Source organism: Arvicola amphibius, chromosome 7 (genome assembly GCF_903992535.2).
Source record: "Arvicola amphibius chromosome 7, mArvAmp1.2, whole genome shotgun sequence".
In the NCBI taxonomy this organism is placed as follows: domain Eukaryota; kingdom Metazoa; phylum Chordata; class Mammalia; order Rodentia; family Cricetidae; genus Arvicola; species Arvicola amphibius.
Window position 1 is genome coordinate 24601546 of NC_052053.1, and position 25046 is coordinate 24626591.

Below are 25046 nucleotides of genomic sequence, written 5' to 3' on the forward strand. Positions count from 1 at the left end.
ATTGCCTGATTTTCATATGTTGAAACCACCCTTGCATCTCTGGGATGAAGCCTACTTGATCATGTTGGATGATCTTTTTGATGTGTCCTTGAATTTTGTTTTTGAGCGTTTTATTTATTATTTTTGCATCTATGTTCATGAGGGAAAATGGTTTGTAATTCTCTTTCTTTGTTGAGTCCTTGTGTGGGTTGGGTATCAGGGTGACTGTGGCCTCATAAAATAAATTTGGCAATGTTCCTTCTGTTTCTATTTTGTGGAATAATTTGAAGAATATTGGCATTAGCTCTTCTTTGGAAGTCTGGTAGAATCCTGTGGTAAAACCATCTGGTCCTGAACCTATTTTGGTTGGAAGACTTTTTGGGTCTTTGTGCTGGAATTCTTCTCCTTTTATTTCTATTATTCTTAGGGTTTTTTTTTTTGTGTGTGTGTGTGTGTATGTGTGTATGTGTGTCCCCAATTACCTGGATGGTTTGTATCAGGAAATTTTTAGATTTAACATTTTCTTTGACCTATGAATCTATTCTTCTATCATATCTTCAACACCTAAGATTCTCTCTTCCATCTCTTGTATTCTGTTGGTGATGCTTCTGTCTGTAGTTCCTGTTAGCTTACTAGTTTTTTCATTTTCATAATTTCCTGTTTGTGTTTTCTTTATTGCTTCTATTTCCTTTTTCAGGTCTTAAATAGTTTTATTTGTTTTCTTCAACTGTTTGTTTTTTTCTTGACTATCTTGAAGGGATTTATTAATTTCTTCCAATTCTTTGTGTTTTCTTGATTTCTTTAAGGGATTTATTAATTTCCTGTTTAAAGACCTCTATCATCTTTATAAAGTTGGTTTTATTGTCATTTCCTTGTCCTTCAGATGCACTGGAATATTCAGGGCTTGTTGTAGTAGGATAGCTGGGCTCTGGTGGTGACATACTGCCATGCTCATTGTTAAGTGTATTCTATTGGCTTCTAGGCACCTGGATTTGGGGTGGTTGTAGGTCTAGGTGCCAACTTCTGAGTTTGTCTTTGATGTTTGGGTGTTTTGTTTTTGATTTCTGTTCTTTGGTCTTCTGTCTGGAGTGGCTTGTGATTGAGTAGAGGGTCTCCACTGAGTTGCGGGCTGGATTTCTGATGGCAAGGTTGTCCTCTGGTCTAGCCAGGGTATACAGGGGGTTTCTGCCTCAGTTGGGGGCTGGAATTTTGCTAGCCAGTGTGGCTTCTGGTTTCAACTGGAGTTGTGGGCCAGGATATGGTTACAGGAAGAGGAGGAGTGCTTAGGGTTAAGCTGGGTGGGCACTGAGGAAGTGTTGGCAGTCCACGGGTGGGAGGTTTACCCGGGGTCCTGGCTGTCAGTGTGGCCTCTGGTGGAGCAGAGGGCTTCTGCAGGGAAGTTGTCAAATTATTATTATTATTATTATTATTATTATTATTAATTGTGATGATAATGATGATGCATGTGTGTGCGTATGTGTATGTGTGCACGCACCCTGGATTGTGTGTGACATCAGAGAGCCACTTGCGGGAGTTGCTTCTCTCCTTGTACTCTAAGGCTCCTGATAGCACTCAGGTTTCCAGACTTGACAGCACAGATGCCCTTCCTCCATCATCTATCCTGCCCACCTTCAGTTTTGTCAAGTTTTATTTCATATAGTTTAAAATTCTTTTAATTGGATATATATGCATTTATAATTGATGTCTTTCTGATGAACTGATTATTTTACTATTATAAGCTAACTCCTTTTGAGGTAGCTCAGTAATAGCATCTCTCAATAATATTCACTTGGTGTCTACCAGCAACCATGATAATGTCATGATGTTTAATGTTTGTGCATATTGTTTTACTACCTTTTTACTTACAACTTAACTATGTTTTTATCTCAGCTGTGAACTCTGTGAGGTGGAACTGTAGGGTCCTTCAGCATATACTTGGTTCTCGGTTTTAATCACTCGGCATATGACACTATCCGACTTTGATTAGAGTAGTTAACCCATTCTTACTTAGCATACTAATTGATATAGTATTAACATTCTATTTTTCTACTTGTCATTCTTTGTTGTTCTTTCTTTTTTTATAAAAGTGATACGTGTTTGGTGTTTCATTGTTATTTACTTTACTGATTTCTAATTCTACCTTTTAGTTATTTTTTAAACGATTGCTATGAATTGATTGCTTCTTAACCTAATGTTCATTTTTAGTCAATGTGGTGATCTTTTGTACTTATTTTTCATGCTCACACTTCCGTCTTCTTACAGCACACACCCCTCTTTACTAACATATGCCACTTTGAACGGAATGACCTTATGATAGCATGGTTAAATTTATAAACAGTATATTTACATAAACTAAAACGGTTTTGTGAAACACGTTTATATATAATGCTGGTGTTGGAAATAGCATATAGATATTTAAGATAACTGTGATGAAAGTCTATGATGGAAAAATGAATGAACTGACGTGATAATTCGGCAGAAATAAATATTAGATATGAAGAACAAGAGATATAGAATATCGTTGATGGGCTCATCAGCAGATTTGACACAGCGAGAGAAAGTATCATAAATTTGAAGATAGAAATCACTCTAAATTAATACAATTATACTATTTTAATGTTATTATACTAAAACAAAAAGTATCAGGGCATAAAGAAGAAAAGGTACCAAGAAGCAAAACACTCAAGATACCAGGCAGTACTAAACATCATACTTGTGTAAATAGGATGGAAGGAATATCAGTTAATGATTTTGACTTCAAATTACTAATCACAGAAACTCAGGAACCCAAACAGAATGACAAGTATCTCTTCTCTCTTAACCTACCTTATTAGATATCTCATATTTTAATTGGTGGGATTCAGAAAAATCTGAATAAAATAGATGCATAACACATGTAGAAAATTTATCCTGCACCATAATTAGATACTATTAAAAGAAGAAAATAAATCACATACAATTATAGCAAGCAAAATTCTTTCAACCTGTTGTGGCTGAGATCTGACGCACACCCCCCAAAACTGTTCCCAGCTGGTGGTGCTATTGGAAGGTGACTGAATAGTGAAGATCCTGACCTAGTGGATAGATTAAAGCCTTGATGGGTTCATAATTGAATGTATTATCGGGATCTGTTGAAGCTGAAGGGAGATTATGAGGGGGTGAAGTTGATCATTGGGACGGTGCAATTGAAATGGTTATATTTCTCCTGGATTTGTTCATTCTTTCTTCCTGGATGCCAGGAAGGGCCCCACCCTTCTGCCGTGCTCTTGCTTTGCAACAGACCTAAATAATGAACCCAGATGACCATGAACAAAAATACCTCTGAAAGGATGAGACAAAGTAAATTGCTCTTCACCTAAGTGGGTTATATTGTTAGTAAACATTGTACATGACAGAGATTGGGATGTTAGAAGGGGAAAGTCCACAATAACAAAAGGTGACATTCACCAAGAAGATACGATAATCTTAAATGCTTATGCACCCAGCGGTGGAGCTTTGGATGTGTGAAGCAACACCGATGGACTTGAAAGGGGAAACACAAAGACCTAGGATGTTCAAGTGTCAGCATGGCTGAAACACCCAACTAAGCAAAACTCAGCATTGCATAACCCAGGATGCTCTCTTCTAAAATTGAGAAAAAAATTTTTAAAAAAATCAAATAAATAAAACTGAATTTATTGTCCACAGGCCTGCCCTGTGAGGCATTTTTAAAAGTATTTTAAAGATAAAATAAATATATCAGACAGAATATTGGTTATGTACCAACAAATAAAGGTCTACAGGGATGGTAAAAGTTAAGAATAATATGAAATACGTTTCTCCTTAAGTATAAACATTCAGAAAGGTCTTTGAGTCTTTAATGCAAAAAATAGCAACAAGTTTCTGTGACCTCTTGGCATGTGCATAGGAGAATGATGATAGCCTTAAAACCAAGAGAGAGAGGAGGAAGTAGCAGTTTGCAAATTCAAATTCCCTAAACCACATGTGAAATGTAATAGTATTTGAAGATATACTAAGTATCAGATACTGTGATTTAAGATGTTTACACAGAACAATTTAAAATATTTTAAAGGAAATATAAATAAAAAAATCAGTAATGCAAGTAAATAAAACCAAAAATATAAAAGTAATCAAATGCTTGAGGTCAAATGAGGCAACTAAAGATGTCTTGGCAAACGGCTGGTTGAGAATATATTCTGACTCATAAATTCCTGATATAATAACTAGACTTAATTCTAATTTTAGGATCTTTTTAAGGTCAAGTACCCAATCCATAACCATCAGACTAATAGACTTTAAATACCAGTAAATTTTTCTTATTTTTGCACTCTTTATTAGCTGATAGTCAAGTTATGTAGTCAGAAATAAACTAAAAGACATTAAAAACAGATATAAACACAGAAATAATTAGCAATATATTAGCTCTTAATTCAGCTATATCAACAACCACTAAGTGTAAATGGTTTAAATAAAACAATTTAAAAAACCGAGAGCAGCAAAGTGTATAAAATAAAACAGTTGTTTATTTTCTATGAAAATCTACTTTGAATATAAAAAATACACTGTTAATAGAAAGAACAAATAGGTTAAAAGTGTGAAAACCTCATTTCACTTGAACAGTAATAATAAGAAAGCTAAGTAGCTATATTAGTAACAAATGCTGACTGTACACTTCATTAATTGGGATGTTACGGGACTAATTCCCTAATAATGAAGGTATATCTTTGCCAAGAATATGTAATTCTTTTAAATGTGTGACCCAGCTATGGAGCTTCAAAAGTAGTATAAAACACTGATAAATTGAAAGGGGATATGTACACACCCATGATGCTCAAAACCTCCTATCAAAGATTCCAACTCCCCAAATTTTAGGAAGATGTTTGTTCTCTATAAATGCTTTCAATGGAGAAGTGATGAGAGAACTTTGTATTCATAGACCCAACATTACTTGTGTCTTAGTCAGGGTTTCTATTGCTGCGACAAAACATCACTACTAAAGAGCCAATTGGGGAGACAAGGGTTTATTTGGCTTACCCTTCCCGATCATAGTTCATCACTGGAGGAAGTCAGAACAGGAATTCACCCAGGTCTGGAACCTGGAGATCAGAGCTGATGCAGAGACCATGGATGGGAACTGCTTACTTGATTTCTCCCCATGACTTGCTCAGCCTGTTCTCTTATGGAACCCAAGAACAGCGGCCCAAGGTGGCACTATCCACAATGGGCCCCGCCCCATAGATCACTAATTGTAATGTCTTACAAGTGAATCTCATGGAAGCATTTCCTCAGCTGAGGTTCCTTCCTCTCTGATGACTCTAGCTTGTATCAAGTTGACACACAAAACCAGTCAGTAAAACTCAGAAGCCACAACAAAAGAAAATGTCAGACAAATATTCCTCATAAAAATGCATGATCTTAAAAAGATACTATCAAGGTTAATGACAATATAATAATAGAGCAAAAGTTATAATCAAGTGAAGTTTACCCTGGGAATGACATGTCTGATGCTGCATTTAAAAACATAACATTGCAAATCACCGTTTCAGCAGACTATAGAAGTAAGCTCGGTGAGATCCATAAATATCTAATACCCAGATGAAAATGCTCAGCAACTAAACAGTGTTGAGAGAGGTTAAAGAGTTAAATAAAGTTATATGTTGTATTAACATAATGGGAGGCTTATTTAAAAACTGTTTTGATTTGTTGGATATCTAAATTTTAAGGAAAGGACAAAGTTAAAAGATTTATGATACCCAAGTTCAAAGGCTTCAAAATCTACAATAATGACTGCTCAGCACTAGGTCACTTGCCTATGTGTGACCCTGGTTATGGCCCCAGAACTGGAACAACAAGCAGCAGCAAAGTCAAGTATTTAAGAATGTATGATTGACGAGAGGAGAGGTAGAATCTTACATACGTGTCAACTGCTTTAAGATAAGAGCAGACAGACAACTTAATGGAAGACCAGCTTGGATGCCTCAGTGGATAGAAGCACTTAGGTTAATACAACCTGATTTGATTCTTGGGACCCACACAATGAAAGGAGAGAGACGATTCTGGCAAGTGATTCTCTGACTTCATACACTCTGCTGTAAATATTCATAAATAACACACACACACACACACACACACACACACACACACACACACCACATGTCCTGGATATGTGAATGCAATAAAATGTTTCTAAGGCAGATAATTCAATGAAAAAGAGGATTAAAAAACCAAATGATTCTGGACTGTCTGGTCATCAATAAACCAAACCAAATGCTTAAAGCCTAACTTTATGTCTGAAGTGTCACAATGCATCATGGACAGAACAATCAAATCTACACAACAACCACACACTAACAGAAAACATCCCAGTCTTATGTTCTTGGCATAGGCGATATTTCTTAGTGAGACTTCTAAAAGTGCCATTCATTTAAAAATTATAACTTAGATATTATCCAAACCAAAAGTGTAGTTACTTGGAAAAGAACTTGTATTCATTATATATAAAGAATGCTCACAATTCAAAGGTGTGTAGTCTAATAAGAACTATTCAAAGAACATAAATATCTGGAATTTTCATATATTACTAATTTGAATGTAAAGAGTTGTAACTATTTTGGGAAGCATTTTGGAAGTTTATATAAACACTCACTTTCTATACAACATACCAACTCCACTGTCTTGTATTTGGCAGAGAGAAATAAAACCTGAATATCTTTATGTTCACGCTTGTAAAATTTTTCTTAATCCATAAAAACTGCGAGAAAATCAGATATCCTTTAATGATTGAGTGGATAAACAGACTTGTGCATCCATTCACAAAACAAGCAAGACTTTTGAAGATATGGAACACATCAGGCAAAATGAAAACAGTCTCAGAAGGCTGCCTTTACTGGGCATTGTGAAGGCAGACACACAGGACCAGAGCCCTTCCCTGCTCACCAGAAGCTGGCTAGGGAGTATTGCATTATAGTAAAAGGATGAGGGGCTCTGGGGGCAGAGATGGCTGAAATGCCTTTATCCAACCATGTGAACAAGAAGGAATGAGTGTTCCAAATGTGATTTCCATCTCGTTATACCCGAATTCCTTCCCAAATGAAGGGTGCAGGTAAGCTTAGAATGTATACACATCTGGAGCTTGTGGAGGATGCTTCAAATTGCTTAAGCAGAAGCAGCAGTATGTTCTTACTGGCAAAGTCCTGAGCTAATATCTGAAAGAACAACAGCCAATTGGTCCAAATGATGCCTCTGGGAAAGAGACCCGGAGAGATGTAATTTTCATTTTAATTCTTCCTATATTATTATTTTTGCTATATGCATTTATGACATTAATTAAATAAGTAAAATATTTTTTTAAAATTGTAAATAATTGATTTAATTTTGTCATGTAAGTTCCTTTGTAAGTAAGTGATTTCTGTACATATTGCATGTATCATCTTCACTCTGTAAAATGATGTAAAGCAGGAAAAAAAATGAAATCAAATTTGGATATATTACATTACATTTAGTTTGTTAGCATAGAGTACCATGTTCCCTTGGGAAAGGACATTGCAATGAATGGACCTTATCCTACACAGGCAAAGCTCCTTGTAATTGTATTGTTGCTCATGTGTTCTTCTAAAAATTAAAGCATTTGGTTTAACAGAGAGGTCATTTGTCACTTACCAGGGAACACTTATGAGCTCATGGGTTCCCTTGCTCTGTTAACTAAACCATTAGGCTTACTTATGGAGAATTTTGCTTGTATCTGCAATCCCGTGAATACATTTAACAGACCCCATTCTGCTGAGTCAGGCTACTGATCCTCCTGTTCAGAATATTACCATGCATATAGTAGGCAGTCAGCATTTTCTTGATTATCTTTCGTAGTCAGGAAAGTGACCAGGTCTGTCCACACCCTCCCCAGGACAATTAAAGCGATAAAAGAATGAACTCTCAGGTTATGTTTGCTGTTGAACTGTGCTTGCATTATTTAGAAAAGTTTCCGTGGACAAAGGGAGTAGTTGGGGATGATTATCTTATCTGGATGTTTCATGGACAGCCCTGGATTCAATATGCTCGTCTAATTTTGGAGTACAAATTGCAGTTTTTGGACTTGAAAACAGAGCTTCAGTCATTGTGGGGTAGTGCACCATGGCAGCAGGGCCTGTGGGTGTTCACCCAGACTGCCACCACTGCTATTTTAAAGGACTTTCACAACAGCCGAGAGAAGACATCCCCATGACATCTTTAGCTACTCCGTGTGAATAAATACTTTGGCGATCAAGGATTGACTTTAACAAAATAACATTCACTTCTGATTATCATATTGATATGTGTCCAATGTGGAAGATTAGATGAATGTGTTGATAAATCTAAAGATCACCTTCAGCTTCATACCTCAGCAAGCACCCCTATTTTGATTAATTTTTTCAGTCTCTGTTTCACTGCATATATTTTATGATTCTACTTTTGAAACATTTATAGTCAGTAAGTTCCATCATAATTAAATACGACTAAGAAGTAGGATATGTTGCAATATTTACACTTCAAAATCTTTTCAAATATTTTGACTTGGGACTATTTCACCTATTTCCGTGTTTTAGACTCATAAATAACAAGAAGTTCTGGATAAACTTTGTGAATATTTTATCTAAAAGACGAAATCTAAATACAATCTCAAAATTACCCAGTATTTTAGGACTACAGTTTTCTTATCTGAGCTTGATATGAAGATTAAATTTTATTCATCACACTGTTCACATTAAAAACTTTATATATTTTAAAGTTATAATATAATCAGCAACTCCCCTTCCCTTTCTTCTCCCCAGTCCCTCCCATGTGCCACCCACCTTGGTCTCCTTCAAATTCACAGCCTTTTTTTTATGTAGTTGCTGATATATATGTATATGTGTGTATATATACATATATATCAGCTGATCAATATATACACACATATATAATCTACAAATAAATAATTATAACCATCTCAGTTACTTGTAGGTATGTTTTCAGGGCTGACAATTTGGTATTGGAAAACTAGTTGGTGTGCTCTTCCCTGGGGAAAACTGTTTTTCCTGCTCTCAGCATTCCTTGTTTTCTGTCTAGGGTGGAGTCCTCTTGAGCCCTCCCTGCTCCCTGTTAGCTTGTCTGTTGTCCTCATTGTCATTATTCCATTCTTGTTTTGGCAGCCATGTTGGTGAGACTTCCTGGGTATACCTGCTCTGACGTTGCTAGGAACCACAATTTCACAGCAAACACCCTCTAACGTTGTCTACTGCAATCTTTCTGACTCCCCTTTCACAAAGATCCCTGAGCCTCAAGTTCCACCAATTTATTTTTTACTACAATTTATAAAATAATTTTCAATTTGACATTAAGATTTCATCTTTATGTTTGTTTTCTTTCTTGAATATTAGTGGGATAAATACTTTTCATATTATTGACAGTTTTCTTTTTTGTTGTTCATATACTTTGTTATTTTTTTCTGCGTAAAATGTTTGCAAACCTAAGAAACAAAAAATAAAACCAATTAATCGAGCAGGAAAGATTTTTAGTAAAGCGGTAAGAGAGTTAGTGTTCCAGATATTTCTACCCTCTGATTATACTCAGGTGTTATTGTTTTGTGGCGTGGATGTTGCTTTGGAACCACTGCTTTTAGTGTATTTATGGCAGAGTGGCACTAAAGCCAAGAGTTTGTCAAAACTAGAAAGATCTGCCAGAATTCTGCAAGTTGTATTTTAAGGCATGAGGCTTAGGCCTTGATTGCAGAGCTGGGAATCCATAATCTGCAGTAGCTAGAGCTAGAGCTGTAGTTTTAATTACCCGAGACACATTAAAAGTGTTGTCTATATCTTTGAATCTTTGCACAGCCCTGTGAGATACATGACCCCTTTATGAAGTGTGTGAAGGCCTATTTAGAGAGGAGCGATACCCTCTCAGGCCACAGAGCTGGTTAAGGATTTCAATTACAGGTAGAGAGTTTTTCAAAGCATATGGTTTTTTAAATCATAAACCTGGTCAATTTTTGACCAAATTGAACTCAATACAGCAGGAAGAGAAGGGGTTTTGTTTGATTCTTTGTTACAGTTTTTCCTTTCTGATTGCTTTTGTTTTACATCAATTTATACCAAAGGAGCTGAGTAACGCAGGCCAAGCTGCATTAGCCTTTCCATTTTCTTTGGCTAAGACAAAGCTTCAGAATTTGCAGAGTTCCATTTTCTCTCTATTCTCACTTATTGGTGCATCTCTAGGCAAGGGCGATTATGACACTGAATGGTACTTTGATAGATAGAAGAACCAGGAGAAGTCATGTAACCTCATCTTCTAAAGTGATTGCGATCATCCCTAGAAGTCTGAGAATTACATTTTTAGAAGTATTTTTTAAATTATGGATTTAAGGAGCTCACCTCCCACTCATCAGCTCCCACTCCAACCCGTCTTCTTTGGAGATAGGGCCAGGTGCCACTCCCCTTTTCTCTTGAACAGTGCACATTCTTGTGACTATCCTGGGTAGATCTTTGAATGTTGGGTTAACATTGGAAAGAGACTCAGGATCAGCGTGCAGACATGTGCGCGCGCGCGCGCACACACACACACACACACACACACACACACTTTTCCTTCCTAATCACTTGCCCTCTTCTTCCCCTTTCAACTCCTCCCTTGTTCCTATTTTTAGCTCAATCAACTTCTTACTCGAGATCGTTCCCTTTTATTTCTAGAATCATCTATTCTTCACCATATCTGATCATTATAGAGGTGTTCAGGTGGATTGCGATGGAAATTTTTTTGATCAGTGAGCCCCCGAGAACTTTTGAGGACTTTTACTCCCCCCCCCCACCCTGGAGTTTAACTATTAATTGCCAACTGATGACTTGCCTCCTCTTTACAATCTTAACGGCTTCTTTGAAGCAAGGCGGGGATTCGCTAGTCTCTTGTCCTTGTCATTGACAGTATCTGATGCCAGCTTTCTCAAACCCACTGCGTATGCCACACAGCCCTGTTCTCATCCCAGCACCACACTCTCCTCACCCTCCTCCCTTTGGTTCTTGGGTTCTCTGCTTCAGTGGAGAGAGAGAAAACGTCAGGTGGAGAACCCCACAACTTTAGAGACCTCTACATGGCGCATTCTGATGAAGGCTTCAGGCTCATTAGGGTAAACTTTCTGGAATACATTTCTTCCTACCTGTGACTCCCAGATGGAACGTCCTTAATCCTCTGGGTCTATCCTCTCTCACACACGCAGCTCTTGTTATATGGCGGCCACTGAAGCAGCCATGTCTTAACGGTCACAGAATCTTAGATCTGGAGAACATTAATGATCATCTAACAGAATACTTTCTCGGAGTGATTGGTTGAGATATAATCCTCAAAGACCATGTGATTATAACTAGGGTTAGAACCTTAGATTTCCTAAATTGGCTTTGAACTGCCTTGACTAGCTCGGGACTCCGGAGTTGCAACTTTTTTTTTTACATTTTCCCATGCAGCATCCCTCGGTATTGGTCAAAATTGCGTTCTGCCAGAGTTGACTTGGTTACCGACTATTTTCCATGGAGGCAATATTAAAATTTCATATTGGTATATTCCTAATCAGTAATTTAGCATCAATTAAAGCAGATATGAGTACAGCATTACTAGTCTTTAATCATTTTTAAAAAGGTACACCATCTTCCAGGTCCTTGTAAAGTGACATAAACGTGTAGGTTCATCAAAAACAGGATCTGAGCCAGGCGGCGGTGGCGCACGCCTTTAATCTCAGCACTCCGGAGGCAGGGTCAGGCGGATCTCTGTGAGTTCAAGGCCAGCCTGGTCTGCAAGAGTTAGTGCCAGGACAAAGCTACACAGAGAAACCCTGTGTCAGAAAACCAAAACCAACCAACCAACCAAACAAACAAAAAACCAACAGGATCTGTGGCCCATTCCTGACAGAAGCATCTGTCATCAACTTGTATTAGAAAAAAGGCAATGGAAATAAATGTAATATTCTAAAATATAATTTTTGGCATTTGAAAAGATTTCAGAGATATTCCTTGATCTTGGAAGTACCATCCTTAGTACTGAGATACGTGTCCCGCCTTAACTGGTGGGGGCATAAGAGAGGAGGCAAGACGTGTCTTCGAAAAAGCATGCGGGCCTCATACTGCAGTGGTATGTTCTAGAGCTTCAGCCAAGGGAAAGCTAAGGGTGGGTGCAGATTTTATTGTTCATATTAAGGAAGCTCAGTGACAGCACCCTTGCATAGGTTTTCTGTCTCAGTAGCACAAAACAAACTTAAAGTAAAGGATAAAGACTGATCTGAGTAGAAATCACCGTGTGAAAAGTGGCCCAGTGGCCTGCGTACTGTCTCTACAGCCACTAGGTGGTATCCAGATGCCCCCAATCCATCCCAACCCTGGACTGCATCCCTTCGGGCTGGGCTCTGCTGAAGGTGACAAAGCACAGCCTCCGGGATCTTTCTCCAGTGCCTTGCAGGGAAAGCAACCCGAGAGGACGCGGAGGCGGCCAGGGCTCAGGAGACTCAGAACCCCTCTTGCCGACCAGGGAAAGGGACTGAACATTCCCGGTGGCACACGCCTGGGGCCCCCCCGCGGGGGCTGGGACATCGGAGGTGGCGATGGGGTGGGCGGCCGGCAGGGAGTCTCTTCCAGCTGGAGAGTGGGTGTGACAGAAGCCGCTGACAGGGAGGGGGCAGGCGAGACACTCCAGGCCCGTCTGGTGGGCGAGGGCTGCCGCGGTTTCCCCGGCTGCTGTGGTTTTCCTAACTGTCTGACAGTGGCAGGCCTGGCTGCAAGGAATCTTCTCCAGGTCTCTTGATTAGGAGTCTCTGCCCCCAGCCCTAATAGGGTGAAGCAAAGCCCCACTCTAGTGTCCCAACATCCTGTATTCAAGCATGCTTGTTGTAACACACTAACCCCTACACCTACTGGGCAAAAGTCCTTTAGGACTTTGACCTCCTACCTCCCCAATTCTCTTCCTTAACCCAGGCCTTGGCCTATGGAGAATGATAATATTAAAAACAGTTTAATACTTAACAGTTTAAAGCAGTTCACTCAGAATCTGGTAAAGAGAAATCTGCACCAGCAATATGTTCAATACACGTGCAAATTCCATATACACGTAACATTTAACTGTCCCTGACCATTAGTAAATCGGGAAGAAAATACTGAATATTTAGAACACATCTAGATGGACGATTTTCCAAATTTTAAGACAAGGAAGAAATTCCAAATACAACACGAGTTTATATTTATAATATTAAAATTTTAAAGAGACCATTACAGGTATTCAGATATGAATTCTATACTGATTTGGGAAAGCCAATAATGGTAGTCACTTTGGAAATATGTGGACTATGGGTAATTTACTTTCACATCAATAATATCTATATTACTTCTTTTTGATGAGAAGAAAATATCATTAAAACACAAACTCATGCATTTGCCTATGATTCATGATGACGTGGCTTCCACCCCCAGCACAGCAAGAGACCACCAACCAAACAACAAGATGAAGACAATGGCTAAGAGAAAACCATAAGTATAGAAGTGGGAATGGGAAAAAGGGCTCCCATCTTTACAAAAAGCTCTTGCAAGTTAGAGGAGAAATTAAGACTCACACAGGAGATGACCACAGCAGACCAAAATCTCACCCAAGAGGAAAACCAAATAGAATATTTAAAAAAAAAAAAAAACAGAAAGGGTTTAGCTCCTTTAGCTAGGAAACGAAGATTAGTATAAACTACAACTAGGAAGTGTCATCTCATCTAGGTTGCAGACGCTGACGTGTGTCCTGTAGCGCCTGCATACAACACCAGTGGAAATCTCCACTGCAGCATCTTTCAAAAGTCCTTTCCCAATAACTACCAAGAACGTCTGATGTAATTCCAGTCTGGGACGCTTGCCTAGGGAAGGCTTCGTGCAATGTTATTTATTTGCAAACAATGAAAACTATCAAAATGCCTGAAAATCAGAAAATGTTGTCTACTGTCTATTTTCCCGGAGGACAGCCCCGTGCATTCCATTAAATGGTTATAACCAAGACAGCACGGTGTTCATAATATTATCCTGGAGGAATGAGTGTAAAAGCAGCACCTAAATTGTGTTTGTGGATTCATACGCACAGCTCCTACGTAAGACTGGAAGAAAACACACCACAAAAATAGCTAGAAGTCGCATATCTTTTAGCTTTGAATTCTCCTGTAGTTTGCACTTCTCTACAGTTGATAGTCGAATCCGCCTGCCTTGTACTAGTGTCATACTGAGAGACCCTGCTGTAGGTGTTGGGGTTGTGCTTGGGTGGAAACAGAGAAGGTTTCCCACTTTGTGACATTTTCATTATGTTGGGATAAATGCAACAAATGAACTAATTACAGATTTCTGGAAAGAACCGAAAGAGACGAGGAACAGATTCTTAATTGGGGTGATTCTGTGGCTATTTCACTGAGGTGGAGACATCTGGGCTGAAGCTTGGAGAAGAATTAGAAGGAGGGGGAAGGGCTTCAGGTGAACCAAAGCCAGGCGGGAATGGGAAAGAGGCATTTTATGAGTCACGGGAAGGAGACCAGTGAGCTGAATTTAAAGATGACGTTCAAAAGGCCGGAAGAGCTCAAACTTGCATCCTGTGAGCCTCCAGCAATTGCTGATTTGACTGATTGTAAACATAACTGGAGTCTACTGAGCATTGCTAGGCTCATTTGAAAGGCTGGAGGGAGAGGAAGATCTTCCTAAGAGTGTGTCAGAGGAACCGTGAACCGTGACAAAGGATGCTGTTGCTTTTTGATGAGATACTCCAGATTGGGTCAATTTCTGAAACACAAGACTACAGCATCAAGATTGGATTAAGAGGCTCAAGATAGTCTGTACTCTCTCTAAGGAGAAACGAATTTAGATTGCTCTGCCCTGTGCCCAAAGCAGTCACCACACAGTCCCCACCCTTGCTACTCAGTCTGTTGCCCATTGGTGCCTAACTTTCAGTGATCCATCTATCTGAAGGAGTGTACTGCCATTTCCCCAATCTAACATTTCTCCTAATTTTTTGCTCATTCAAAGGAATATTTTAACAGAATCTACACAATACATTTCGACACAAAACAACTAATTAGGCAACACCCTTAACTATTGATTTCTGTTTGTGGCTTTCTGTAGCATCTAAGAGGCTAATACTGCAGCCTTTTTTGGAAAGATCTGTGAAAATCAGACTATGCTGATTAAGAAAAAATATTCAAAAGATAATGATTAAACAGTTCTAAATTGCACTAAGAGCATTATGGCCATAATTTCTTTTCTGTGCTTTGTAACAACTTAGAGGCTATAAGCAAACAGTACTTTTGATCCATATTTAAGCATTAGTTTTTAAATTTTATTTTATTTTTACTTTTATTGAGTCATTGTGGATTCCACATCAGACATTCTGTTCCCACGTATCTCCCAGTGTCCTACATCTACCCTCTGCCCTTGCAACCTCTCCTCAAGTCAATATAAAATTTAATTAAAACCCAAAAATCAAACAAAACAAAGAAACAAAAAAGAGCAAAAGCAAAACCAAAAACATAAATAAAACTTAAAAAAGAAAAAGAAGAAGAATGTTGTGGAAGCTGTAGTGTGGTTCATTGAGTTACACAGTTTACCCTTTAGTCCATTCCTCTTTACTTATGAGTGCTCATTGTCACAACTCATTGGTCTGACCTGAAGCCTCTGGTTTCTGCCACACCACCGATAATGGGGATATTCTGTTGTTGTCCTGTGTCATGGAGATCCTCTTGTTTTGGATCTGTAATTTCATCTCCTTCATATGCTCCAATAGTTCATAGATTTGGTGGAAGTTGAGGTGGGATGATTCATAGTCCAGGTTCTGGCTGTGGGCGGTAGCTGGGTTGGTCAGCTTGCTAGCTTTCCCTTCTCATCACTACTTGGGCGAGCTCTCTAGCACTGCCTTGGCTAGCTCATTCAGTTCAGCCTACAGCAAGGAGCAGGATCCCTTCTACTGCCCTCTGGCCCTCAGACCCAGATTCCCCTCACTCATATTGCCAGGTCCAGCTCTACTGTTTTACCCAGGCAAGGTGAGGACCTCTCTCCTGATTGTTAGAGGGGGAATATGAGGTGAGCTCTCGGGCTTTCATCCCCTCAGGGCTGGCTCATGTGCATCTCAGACAACAGGGTCTGCTCTAGTGTCCTGCCCTGGCTGGGTGCAGGGTCTGCTCTCCTGGGTGCTGCAGCTGGTGTGGGACAGGCCTAGCTCTCCCACTTTGGTCATCCCAGGGCCAGCTACCTCACCAGCTGCAGGTGGTAATGGGCATGGGGGGCACCTTTCCCACACCATTGCAGATAAGGGGGGTGGGGTCAACTCTTCTGCTCTCATGCCCTCAGAGTTGACTCACCTGTGTTCCTGACCGCAGGGTCAGCTCTAATGTGCTTTCCAGGTGAGGTGCATGTCTATGATGAGGGATGGGGCCATTTCTCCCAAGTACAGGGATGAGCTCTCCCTTGAGGAGTAGGGCCAGGACACCTGCTGCATTATTCAGTGAGGGGCAAGGCCAGCCGTCCCAGGGCCAGTAAAAGATGGGGCCACATCAGCATAGCATGGTTCCAGTGACCTCTGTGCTAATATAGGCCATAGACATCACCACAGACCCCAGCTGGAGGAGGACTACTATGGACCCAGACATGGCTCTTGGTAGCAGGTAGGGCCCAGATGCCACTACAGCCCTGGTGGAGGCACAGGCCACCCAGATCAGCATGGACTCTGTGGCAGCGTGGCCTCTGGGTATCAACATGGTTCCAGGTGGCTGACCAGATCCTGGGCATCTGCAGAACCCTCAATGATAACCTGAGCCACAGACACTACCCCAAACCCTGGCCTCCATAGGGTTATGGACCCAGACATAGCCCTAGGCAGTGTCTTGTGCTCAGGACATCACTATGGCAGTACTATTTACCCAGATCAACATGGCCCCAGATGAAACACTGTCCCTGGTCTGAAGTAGCCAACCAGACCTTGGTCATCCTCATGACCCTAGGTGACGGCAGGAGTCCTGGACATTAACTGAGACTCTGGTTGCTGTAGGGTCATGGACCTTTGCAGTAGCTCTGGCCCAGATAATGTCATGGCCCTGGGTGACAGCATAGACTATCTAGATCAGGATGTCCTTTCTGGGTGGCAGTATGGTCCTCAGATACCCTCATGGCCACAGGTTGAGCCCAGACCCCAGCTATCTATGTAGCTGTTAGTGGAAGTTTCTGTCCCACCAGCAGATCACAAATAACCAATAAGAGGCTTAATATTAATTATAAATTTCCAGCTAATAGCTCAGGCTTGTTATCAGCTAACTCTTACATTTATGTTAACCGATATTTTTTATCTATGCTTTGCCACCATGTGGCTTGGTACCTTTTCTCAGTATGGTATGCCTATCTTGCTTCTCTCTGCATCTTCTGGCAATTCCTCAGACTTCACCCTTCTTCTTCCCAGCCTTCTGGGAAGAAGTTTGGCTCTGCTGCATAATCACATTCTGTCCAGCTATTCGACAGTCAGCTTCTTTATTAAACCAATCACAGTGACATATATTTACACAGTGGAAAGAAATATTTCACATTTCTCCTTTTTGTCTAATTAAAAAGGAAGGTTTTAACTTTAACATAGTAAAATTATATGAACCAAAACAATTATCAAATAAGAATTACAGTTATAATATCTAATCTATTTGTATTTGACAAAATTAGAGAAAAATTCTATTATCTATTTTTGTGACTCTAAAGTATTATACCTATTTTACCTTTTATCATAACTAAAAATAACTTTAACTATGACTATCTAGTATTCAACCCCATCAAAGACCCCCGAAAGGTGAAATGTTATCTAATGACAGGAGACATCTGGCTACTTGGACAGTCACCCTAAGTTTATCTGTAACTGGGACAAACATCTTTGTCCTATGGGCCTGGTATATCTGACAGACTTTTCTAGAAGCAAGAAGATTTGAAGGACTGTCCTACCTTGTCTGGGCAAAGTCCGGCAGTCACTTTTTGTTTTGCATTGTGCTGGTCTAGTTTAGACTGTATACAGTCAGTAACTGAAGAAAGGATAGTTTCTTTGCCCAAATGGCTAGCTTCTGCCATAGGATTGCCTTCCCTATGAAACTCCATATGAAAGTTCTCAATGCTCATCATCTTCTCTGAAATTAATTGGTGCTGCCAGGAACAGATATGTCTCACTGTCAAGGAAAGCCTTATGTTATTACAACATTTTAAATGCCATATTTTGTATATCTTTGAAGAGTTTGAAGACCACCTGTCTGTCTAAAATATCTCTGTTTGTGCTTGGAAACATACCTAGCATGACTATAAGTTTGACTGTTATAGGTGACTGACTACTAACTTGCATTTGTTTTTTTAAATTAAAAAAAACTATTATCCTAAATACTTTGTAACATTGAAGGACTAGAAATTTACACTACTTTGTTAAATGAGCTGCATAGGTATAATACCTTAAACAAGAGTAGAAACACATATATAATATTACAACAACAACCTCAAATTTGTATCAATACAAAAATCCATACCAATGTAAAATATTTAAAACTAATAGTTGCTATTTCTTAGCTTAAAAGTAGATTAAATAGTCTACCCTTTTATCCTATTATTCCTATACTCTCCTTTTTCTTTTCAGAATAGGATTCCTGAATGTAATCTCCCTTATTTAGTATCCTTCCTCACTATGACCAATAACAACTTGCAAACAATACCTCTAAAAGATCATAAACATCTGTAATCCACAGAACAACCAAAAACCACACACCCACCTCTTAGAAATATGGGTGTCAAGTTCATAAAATTACTTCCTGCTGTCTGGGAACAATGACACCATTAAGGGACCCTGAAAAAATTGAGACAATGATCAAGTCCTGGGAGAGTTAGCTGTTGTCCATTCTTGGTATGATGGGAACATGAAGGGCTTATTTGAAGTCCTATATAGAGTAGTCTATAAGGCTGGACCTTCTTAGCTAATTGTCTTGAAGTTGTTCTGAGTAGTTTGTAGTCCAAAGCTGAACTTTAGGTGGGTCAGTTTAGTGGTATTACCACAATCTAGGTGGAATTATCTTTGTGGAGTCCCATCATCTTTTGAAGACTCCAAAGGTCACTTTTATGAATGGTCACAGTTCACTGCAGAAAACATAAACACTTTGATTGACATAAGCATGTGAGAGGCGGAGGCAGGAGGTTTCCCTAAGTCCAGGACCAGTCTGGACAGCATAGTAACATAGTCATATGACCAGTCCGAAAGGGAGGCAGGAAGGGCAAAAGGGCAAATGCTTTGAGGCTCTGGAATCTCTTTGGATTCTCTAGTGCCATTTGTTGTGATGTCTTTCCACTTCCAGCTCTTTGATGAGCTAAGATTGTTCTTTTTAAAAAGATTACACATTCAACAGGTCACTCCTAAAACACTTTCCTGATAGTCTGATCTTAAAACAGAGTTAGTGAACAAAACAAACTAATATCTGGGAAGAGGACTGAGTATGGAGTCAGATGTTTGACTTGGTCAGTACATAATTAAGCACAAGGCCTCAAGATATAGGAAACAGGTAAAATAAAACCAATATATTGAAAGGAGCATTTCAATTTACTCTTCAAAAATATTTGTTTTTTTAATGGCATAGGACCTAAAGATACACACACACACACACACACACACACCACACACACACACACACACACACACTGTATCCTGATAGTTTTTACACTTCTGTCAACAGGGTGTGCTAGGCATCATGTGTAAATATGGGTAAAAAATGTACTTTCTGTTTGATTAGAAATGTGCACATCCTTCAGTAGATATGGGTAACAGATGTCTTTGGGGTAACAGATGTCTTGGCTTTTATAGACTAATTGGCAAAGAGGGGAAAAAGGGAGATAATTAAAGGGGTGGGAAGAGACAGGAGCAAAGTGCAGTCTTCGTGTTGGGGAAAGATCTAATAGACGTCCTTATTATGGGTAATTGCCCCTTTCTTCAACCTCATTTGCTGCCTTGTACCATATGACTGAAGAGTAAGTATAAGATAAACAAGCAAAAGGAGGGACTGCTATCTGCTAACAACCAGATTTATCTTGCTGTGGGGTGTTCTAAAGAACTGACCCAATTAACATCAGGTTTTAAAACACAAAATAGAAAAGCATAAATCAAATCAGTAATGGCAACTTCCATTTTAATTGGCAGCTTAAGGATCTGTGTTGAGGATGGCTGGTGTAAATATCCTCTAATTATAGAAGGGAAGGATGAGAGATAGACTATGGCATGTGTTAGTTTTACATTTTAGGTCTCATTTAGTTTGCTGTATGCTCCTTTTCAGTGCGGTTGTCTTCCAATTGACCTGCAGTAAGTGGGGACATTGAATAGGTGTTTGAGCCCATCGCTTTTAGTAAATTTTCAGTTTTGTCTGTGTTTTCTATCCTGCAAGTTTTAAGGAAGAGGTGGCATTTTCTATCTCTTACTAAGCCTAGATGATCCTGGTTTGTGCCTTTCACAGAAATTCTATAGCTTGTTAAGAAATTAGTTTAAAGTGCCAATCATCCCATGATAAGAAATACTATGTAACTGTTTTCTTGTGAAGATCCAGCCAGTGCATTGAAGAGAGATATAGGGGACGTGGGTGGGATGTCCTCAGAGGCTTACTTGCTGTAGAATTTAGATAAACTGAGGAGGCAGATTATTTGTTCTAGCGTGAGGCACATGGTAGTGAGTTTTATTTGACCACCTGTGCTGTCAGTTAAAACTAGTAGAGAGAATTTGCCTAAAAATATCCACCTTGCCTTAAATTTCATTGAAATAATGCACATCAAAATTTCAGATATCAGCAATGATGACTAACTTATTTCTCTTATATTAACATTGAATTTTATTTAGCCTCTAGAAACTAGTGTGGTTTCCAAAATAATTCTTAACACTGTGGCAGCTTTGATGGGATAGAAACAAGATCACTTGTGTAGTCCAGAGACTGGTACATTCAGTCAATTATTGATATTTTTGTGCCTCATTTCATATCTGCAAAATGCAGATAATTGACAACCAAGCTGCCCTGGGAATTGAACAGCATGATAAATGCACATGACATCAGTGTGTGCTTAAATGTTGAGTGGCTGATGACTGTTTTCACTCCGTGGGGCCATACATCCCTTAGCCGGTTTCATTGACTTCCTGGCTTAGCTCCTTCTGGAAACAAAAATTAAGACCTTAAAACAAGATCTAATTATTTTTATTTTATATGTACAGTTCTTTTTCTTGGAGGTGTATCTGGGCACCCTGTACATGCAGTGCTTGGGAAGGCCAGGAAAGAGCAATGGATACATTGGGACTGGAGCTACAGATAATGGAGAGTACTGGGAAGCAAATCCAGGTCCTGTGCAAGAGAACCAAGCGCTCTTAGCCACTGAGACAACTCTTCAGCCCAGAGAATCTAAGACTCTGATACTAGAGGGACAAAATCTGAGATAGTATGTCAAATGGCTAGACTTCCCACTTTCAGCCCCTTACATAAGAGGGTAGGGACCAGGCATAGAGTGGGAAGTGTTTCCCATCCTTCATTACTTCAGATTTTCATGAACTGTTAATTTAGAGTTATCATATCAAATGCAGATAGTGCTCTACGTGTCAAGATTTCTGGGTTTAGTGCTCTTACTTTGGTTCACTTGTAGAGGACTCAGTGGCTCCCCAAAGTCAGCCATCAAGTGAGGGACAAAGCCAGGCCAGAGACCATCCTTTCCTGTTTCTACTGACTGTGGTAAAAGTTCAGTAATGCATTAAAGCTTATCAAAACATTACAGATCAACCTGAATGGTTATTCCTTCATTACTAATTTTTTTTCTGTTATATTAGATTTATATTTTATTCCCAATTGCTAAAAACTAGTGGGATGAGAGGAAAGCCCAGCTCAGTCCTTAAAAAGCACAAGGACACTCAGTCCCCCTGGCAGAGCAGGGAGAGACACATTTCCTTGTCAGGGCCTTTGAAATGGCTGTTGGGTTTTGCTTTGGGCGGCTGTTCTTGCAGGGATCATGGAGGTCTGTGGACAGTCTCCATGTGCTGAAGAAAACCAGTTTGGCTCTCTTGAGTAGTGTTAGGAGAGGTGGTTACTAATGCTTGCGTCATACTTCCTTTGTGCCAGCAACGAACACAAAAGATTTCGATGATTAATTTACTCTCCATAACAACACGATGAGGCAGTATGTTATCATTGGAGTTATCACCCTTCCGTAGAGGCCCGGTGGGATTAAGTGATGTCCAAATGACAACACTGTGAATTGGGTGTTGGAGACACCTGGCAGGTAGGGAAATGCTACGATTCCATTCAGCGACACCTGGTTTAAAGGCTCTTTTTTTTTGTATGCGCTCTCTTTTATTTAAGGAAACTGACTTAATTTGCTTTTGTTTTGTTGATGTTTTTGACAGAGCCTCACTATGTATCCCTGCCTGGCCTGGAACATGCAGAGATCCATTTGCCTCTGCCTCTGCCTCCTGAGTGCTGGGATGAAAGGTGTGCGCCACCTTGACACATGTTTTAGTCTCCTTGGTTGTGAGCCTTAGCCTTTCGTAGCTAAGGCTTTCATCGCTCCAGACTCCTTAACACGTTTCTTAATCACTTGGTTATGTACACCTGCCTGTCTGGAATCTCAGCCACCCTAGAATATGTGATTCTACTACAGCTCATTACTATTGATAAAAAAGTATTTATTCATGATTACTCATTTATAAATTGAATATTTTGTTAGTGTCAAATTGGATCTAGTTTTAGTCATTAGAAATTTAAAGACTAATTTTATTAAGTGATTATATGGCAAAATTTTGGATAGTAAGGTAATTGGGGGTAGTTATGGTTTAACAAAACATTCATTAAAATCATGATAAAAATATTTAAAGTTGTAGTACTTAGAAATGATATATTGAATAAAAATCTGAATAAATTACAACCTCTGAACTCTATACTGACATTTCATAGCAAGACAGAATATATCATTTGGACATATGATTATGTTAGTGAGGGTGTGTGTGTGTGTGTGTGTGTGTGGTAAGGGGGATGTTAAGATGATATGTTAATAAACATCTAAGCTTTGAAAGTTTTATTGTCGTTATTATAATAAACTCTACTCTCAATGTGCTTTCTTTTGTGGAATAGAGGTGCCCATTAAAAACTGTCTGACGGTTGAAGTCTGCATTCAAATGGCTGTCATTCTAAGATATATCCCTTAGCGGAAGGGGAAGTAGGATGCTTCATCAACGCCTTCCAGGTGCCTACGAGAGCAATATCAACCTTAAGGTCCAGAGAATAGAAACACCAATAATTTTGGACCTATGTGTTTCTATGGTTTGTTTTGTGTTCAGCAAAAGCATTTATGCGTTGGGAGAAGTGCAAATGAACATAGCATGCTGGCTCGTTGGGTTGCAGTTACCTTGTGTCGCGTCATTGTTCCGCAAGCTGTGCCAGCCAGCTCCTTGTTGCTGAGCTACGGTTTCCTAGCATTTCATCGGCACTATTGATTTAGGAGTAAACTGATTGAGCTTGAGAAGGATTTAGAGTGTGGACCAGGAAACCATAGTAACTATAGGAACCGCTGTATAAATTCTTTATAAATCACAATAACCATACAGAGGATAACTGACTGAGTAGCCTGTTAATGAAGCACAGGATGGAGAGGGCGTCTTCATCACATTAGAAACCCCTCTTCAAGTTAGGTTAAGATTGAACTTCTGTTCTCAAGTACCAGAAAGTAACTGCATGTGATGTTCTGCATTTTAAAACTTCTTGCCTTACTTTTTCCAGGACTGAAGTGTGTGTGTCTTTTGTGTGATTCTTCGAACTTTACCTGCCAAACGGAAGGAGCATGTTGGGCCTCTGTCATGTTAACCAATGGGAAAGAGCAGGTGATCAAGTCCTGTGTGTCCCTCCCAGAGTTAAATGCTCAAGTCTTCTGCCACAGTTCCAACAACGTGACCAAGACCGAATGCTGCTTCACAGACTTCTGCAACAATATCACACTTCACCTTCCAACAGGTAAGGGGCGGCATAGCCACACCCATTCCTAATGATGCTTCACTCTTGGAAGATAATAAGCAGGGCAAAAAACCAAACCATCTAAAATTTCCTGAGACAAAAATGTGTATTTTACTCTTCTTGTTTGTGGCTGGTGAAACTCTCTAGAGTCTAGCTGTGGTTGATGCTTGAATTCGTAAATTGTGCATCCCTGTCAAAACATTGACAATAGTGTCACAATCTTGGGGAAATTTGACCACAGGCATTACAATGTTTGACATAACTAATGGACCTCTAGTAAAATGTAAATTTTTGTGAATACTTTTTATTAAAGAAAGGAAAGAAAAGAAGAGATATCTAATCTTAAGTGATAGAAATAGATCATCAGCCTACCGTAGGAGAAGGGAAGGGACAAGAGAATCCTTTGGAATGATGGAAACGGTCATATGTGCATCCAGCTTCATCAGACTGAAGCACATATACTGTATCATGTTAAAGTCATGCCTCCATAACACTGATTAAAAAAACAAAACAAAACGAAAGACTGGTTTCTGGCTGAGTTTGAGGGCACAAGCAGAGAATAAAATCGATCTGGGAAGAATCTATTCTACCCTCCCAAGACCTCTGATTGCACAGCTGTATAAGCAGTGTCTTCTCCTGAAAGAGATGTTGTTGTTCAAGTCCTTTCTTGGATTCATGCTGACTGACAGAGCGTGGACTTATAAAAAGGCACTGGAGCAGCCAATGGAACGTCCCTCTTCATCCCCTGCACCTTTTGTATCTTGTCACCGATGAAAACCAACAATAAATATAAAGCCTTAGTTTAGGATGCCTCTGGCTCTCGGGTAAACCAGGGAAGGACACGTCCATGGCATTACAAATCATCACCAAGTCCAGACAGGCTATGCATGAGATAGCAGGAGGATGTGTGATATAAACCAACATTGCAGACGGCTTTGGGGCATGAAATGGTCTGACTGTAGCTTGTCAGGGTGAAGCATTGTTTTCTGAAGAATGAACTAGGTACCACAGCGGTACTCAAAAGGAGTTAGAGAATTTTTAGGTGGCTATT

The 25046-nt window shown here is 39.6% G+C and overlaps 1 protein-coding gene across 2 annotated transcripts in view; it reads left to right on the forward strand.

Annotated features, from left to right (window-relative positions):
- Positions 1-25046, forward strand: part of Acvr1c (activin A receptor type 1C) — an 86138-nt gene that overhangs the window by 14142 nt on the left and 46950 nt on the right. For both annotated transcript variants that reach the window (XM_038337479.1, XM_038337480.1), the window contains exon 2: positions 23765-23995. In XM_038337479.1, coding sequence (XP_038193407.1) covers positions 23765-23995 — 231 coding nt within the window. The remainder of the gene's footprint in view (positions 1-23764; positions 23996-25046) is intronic.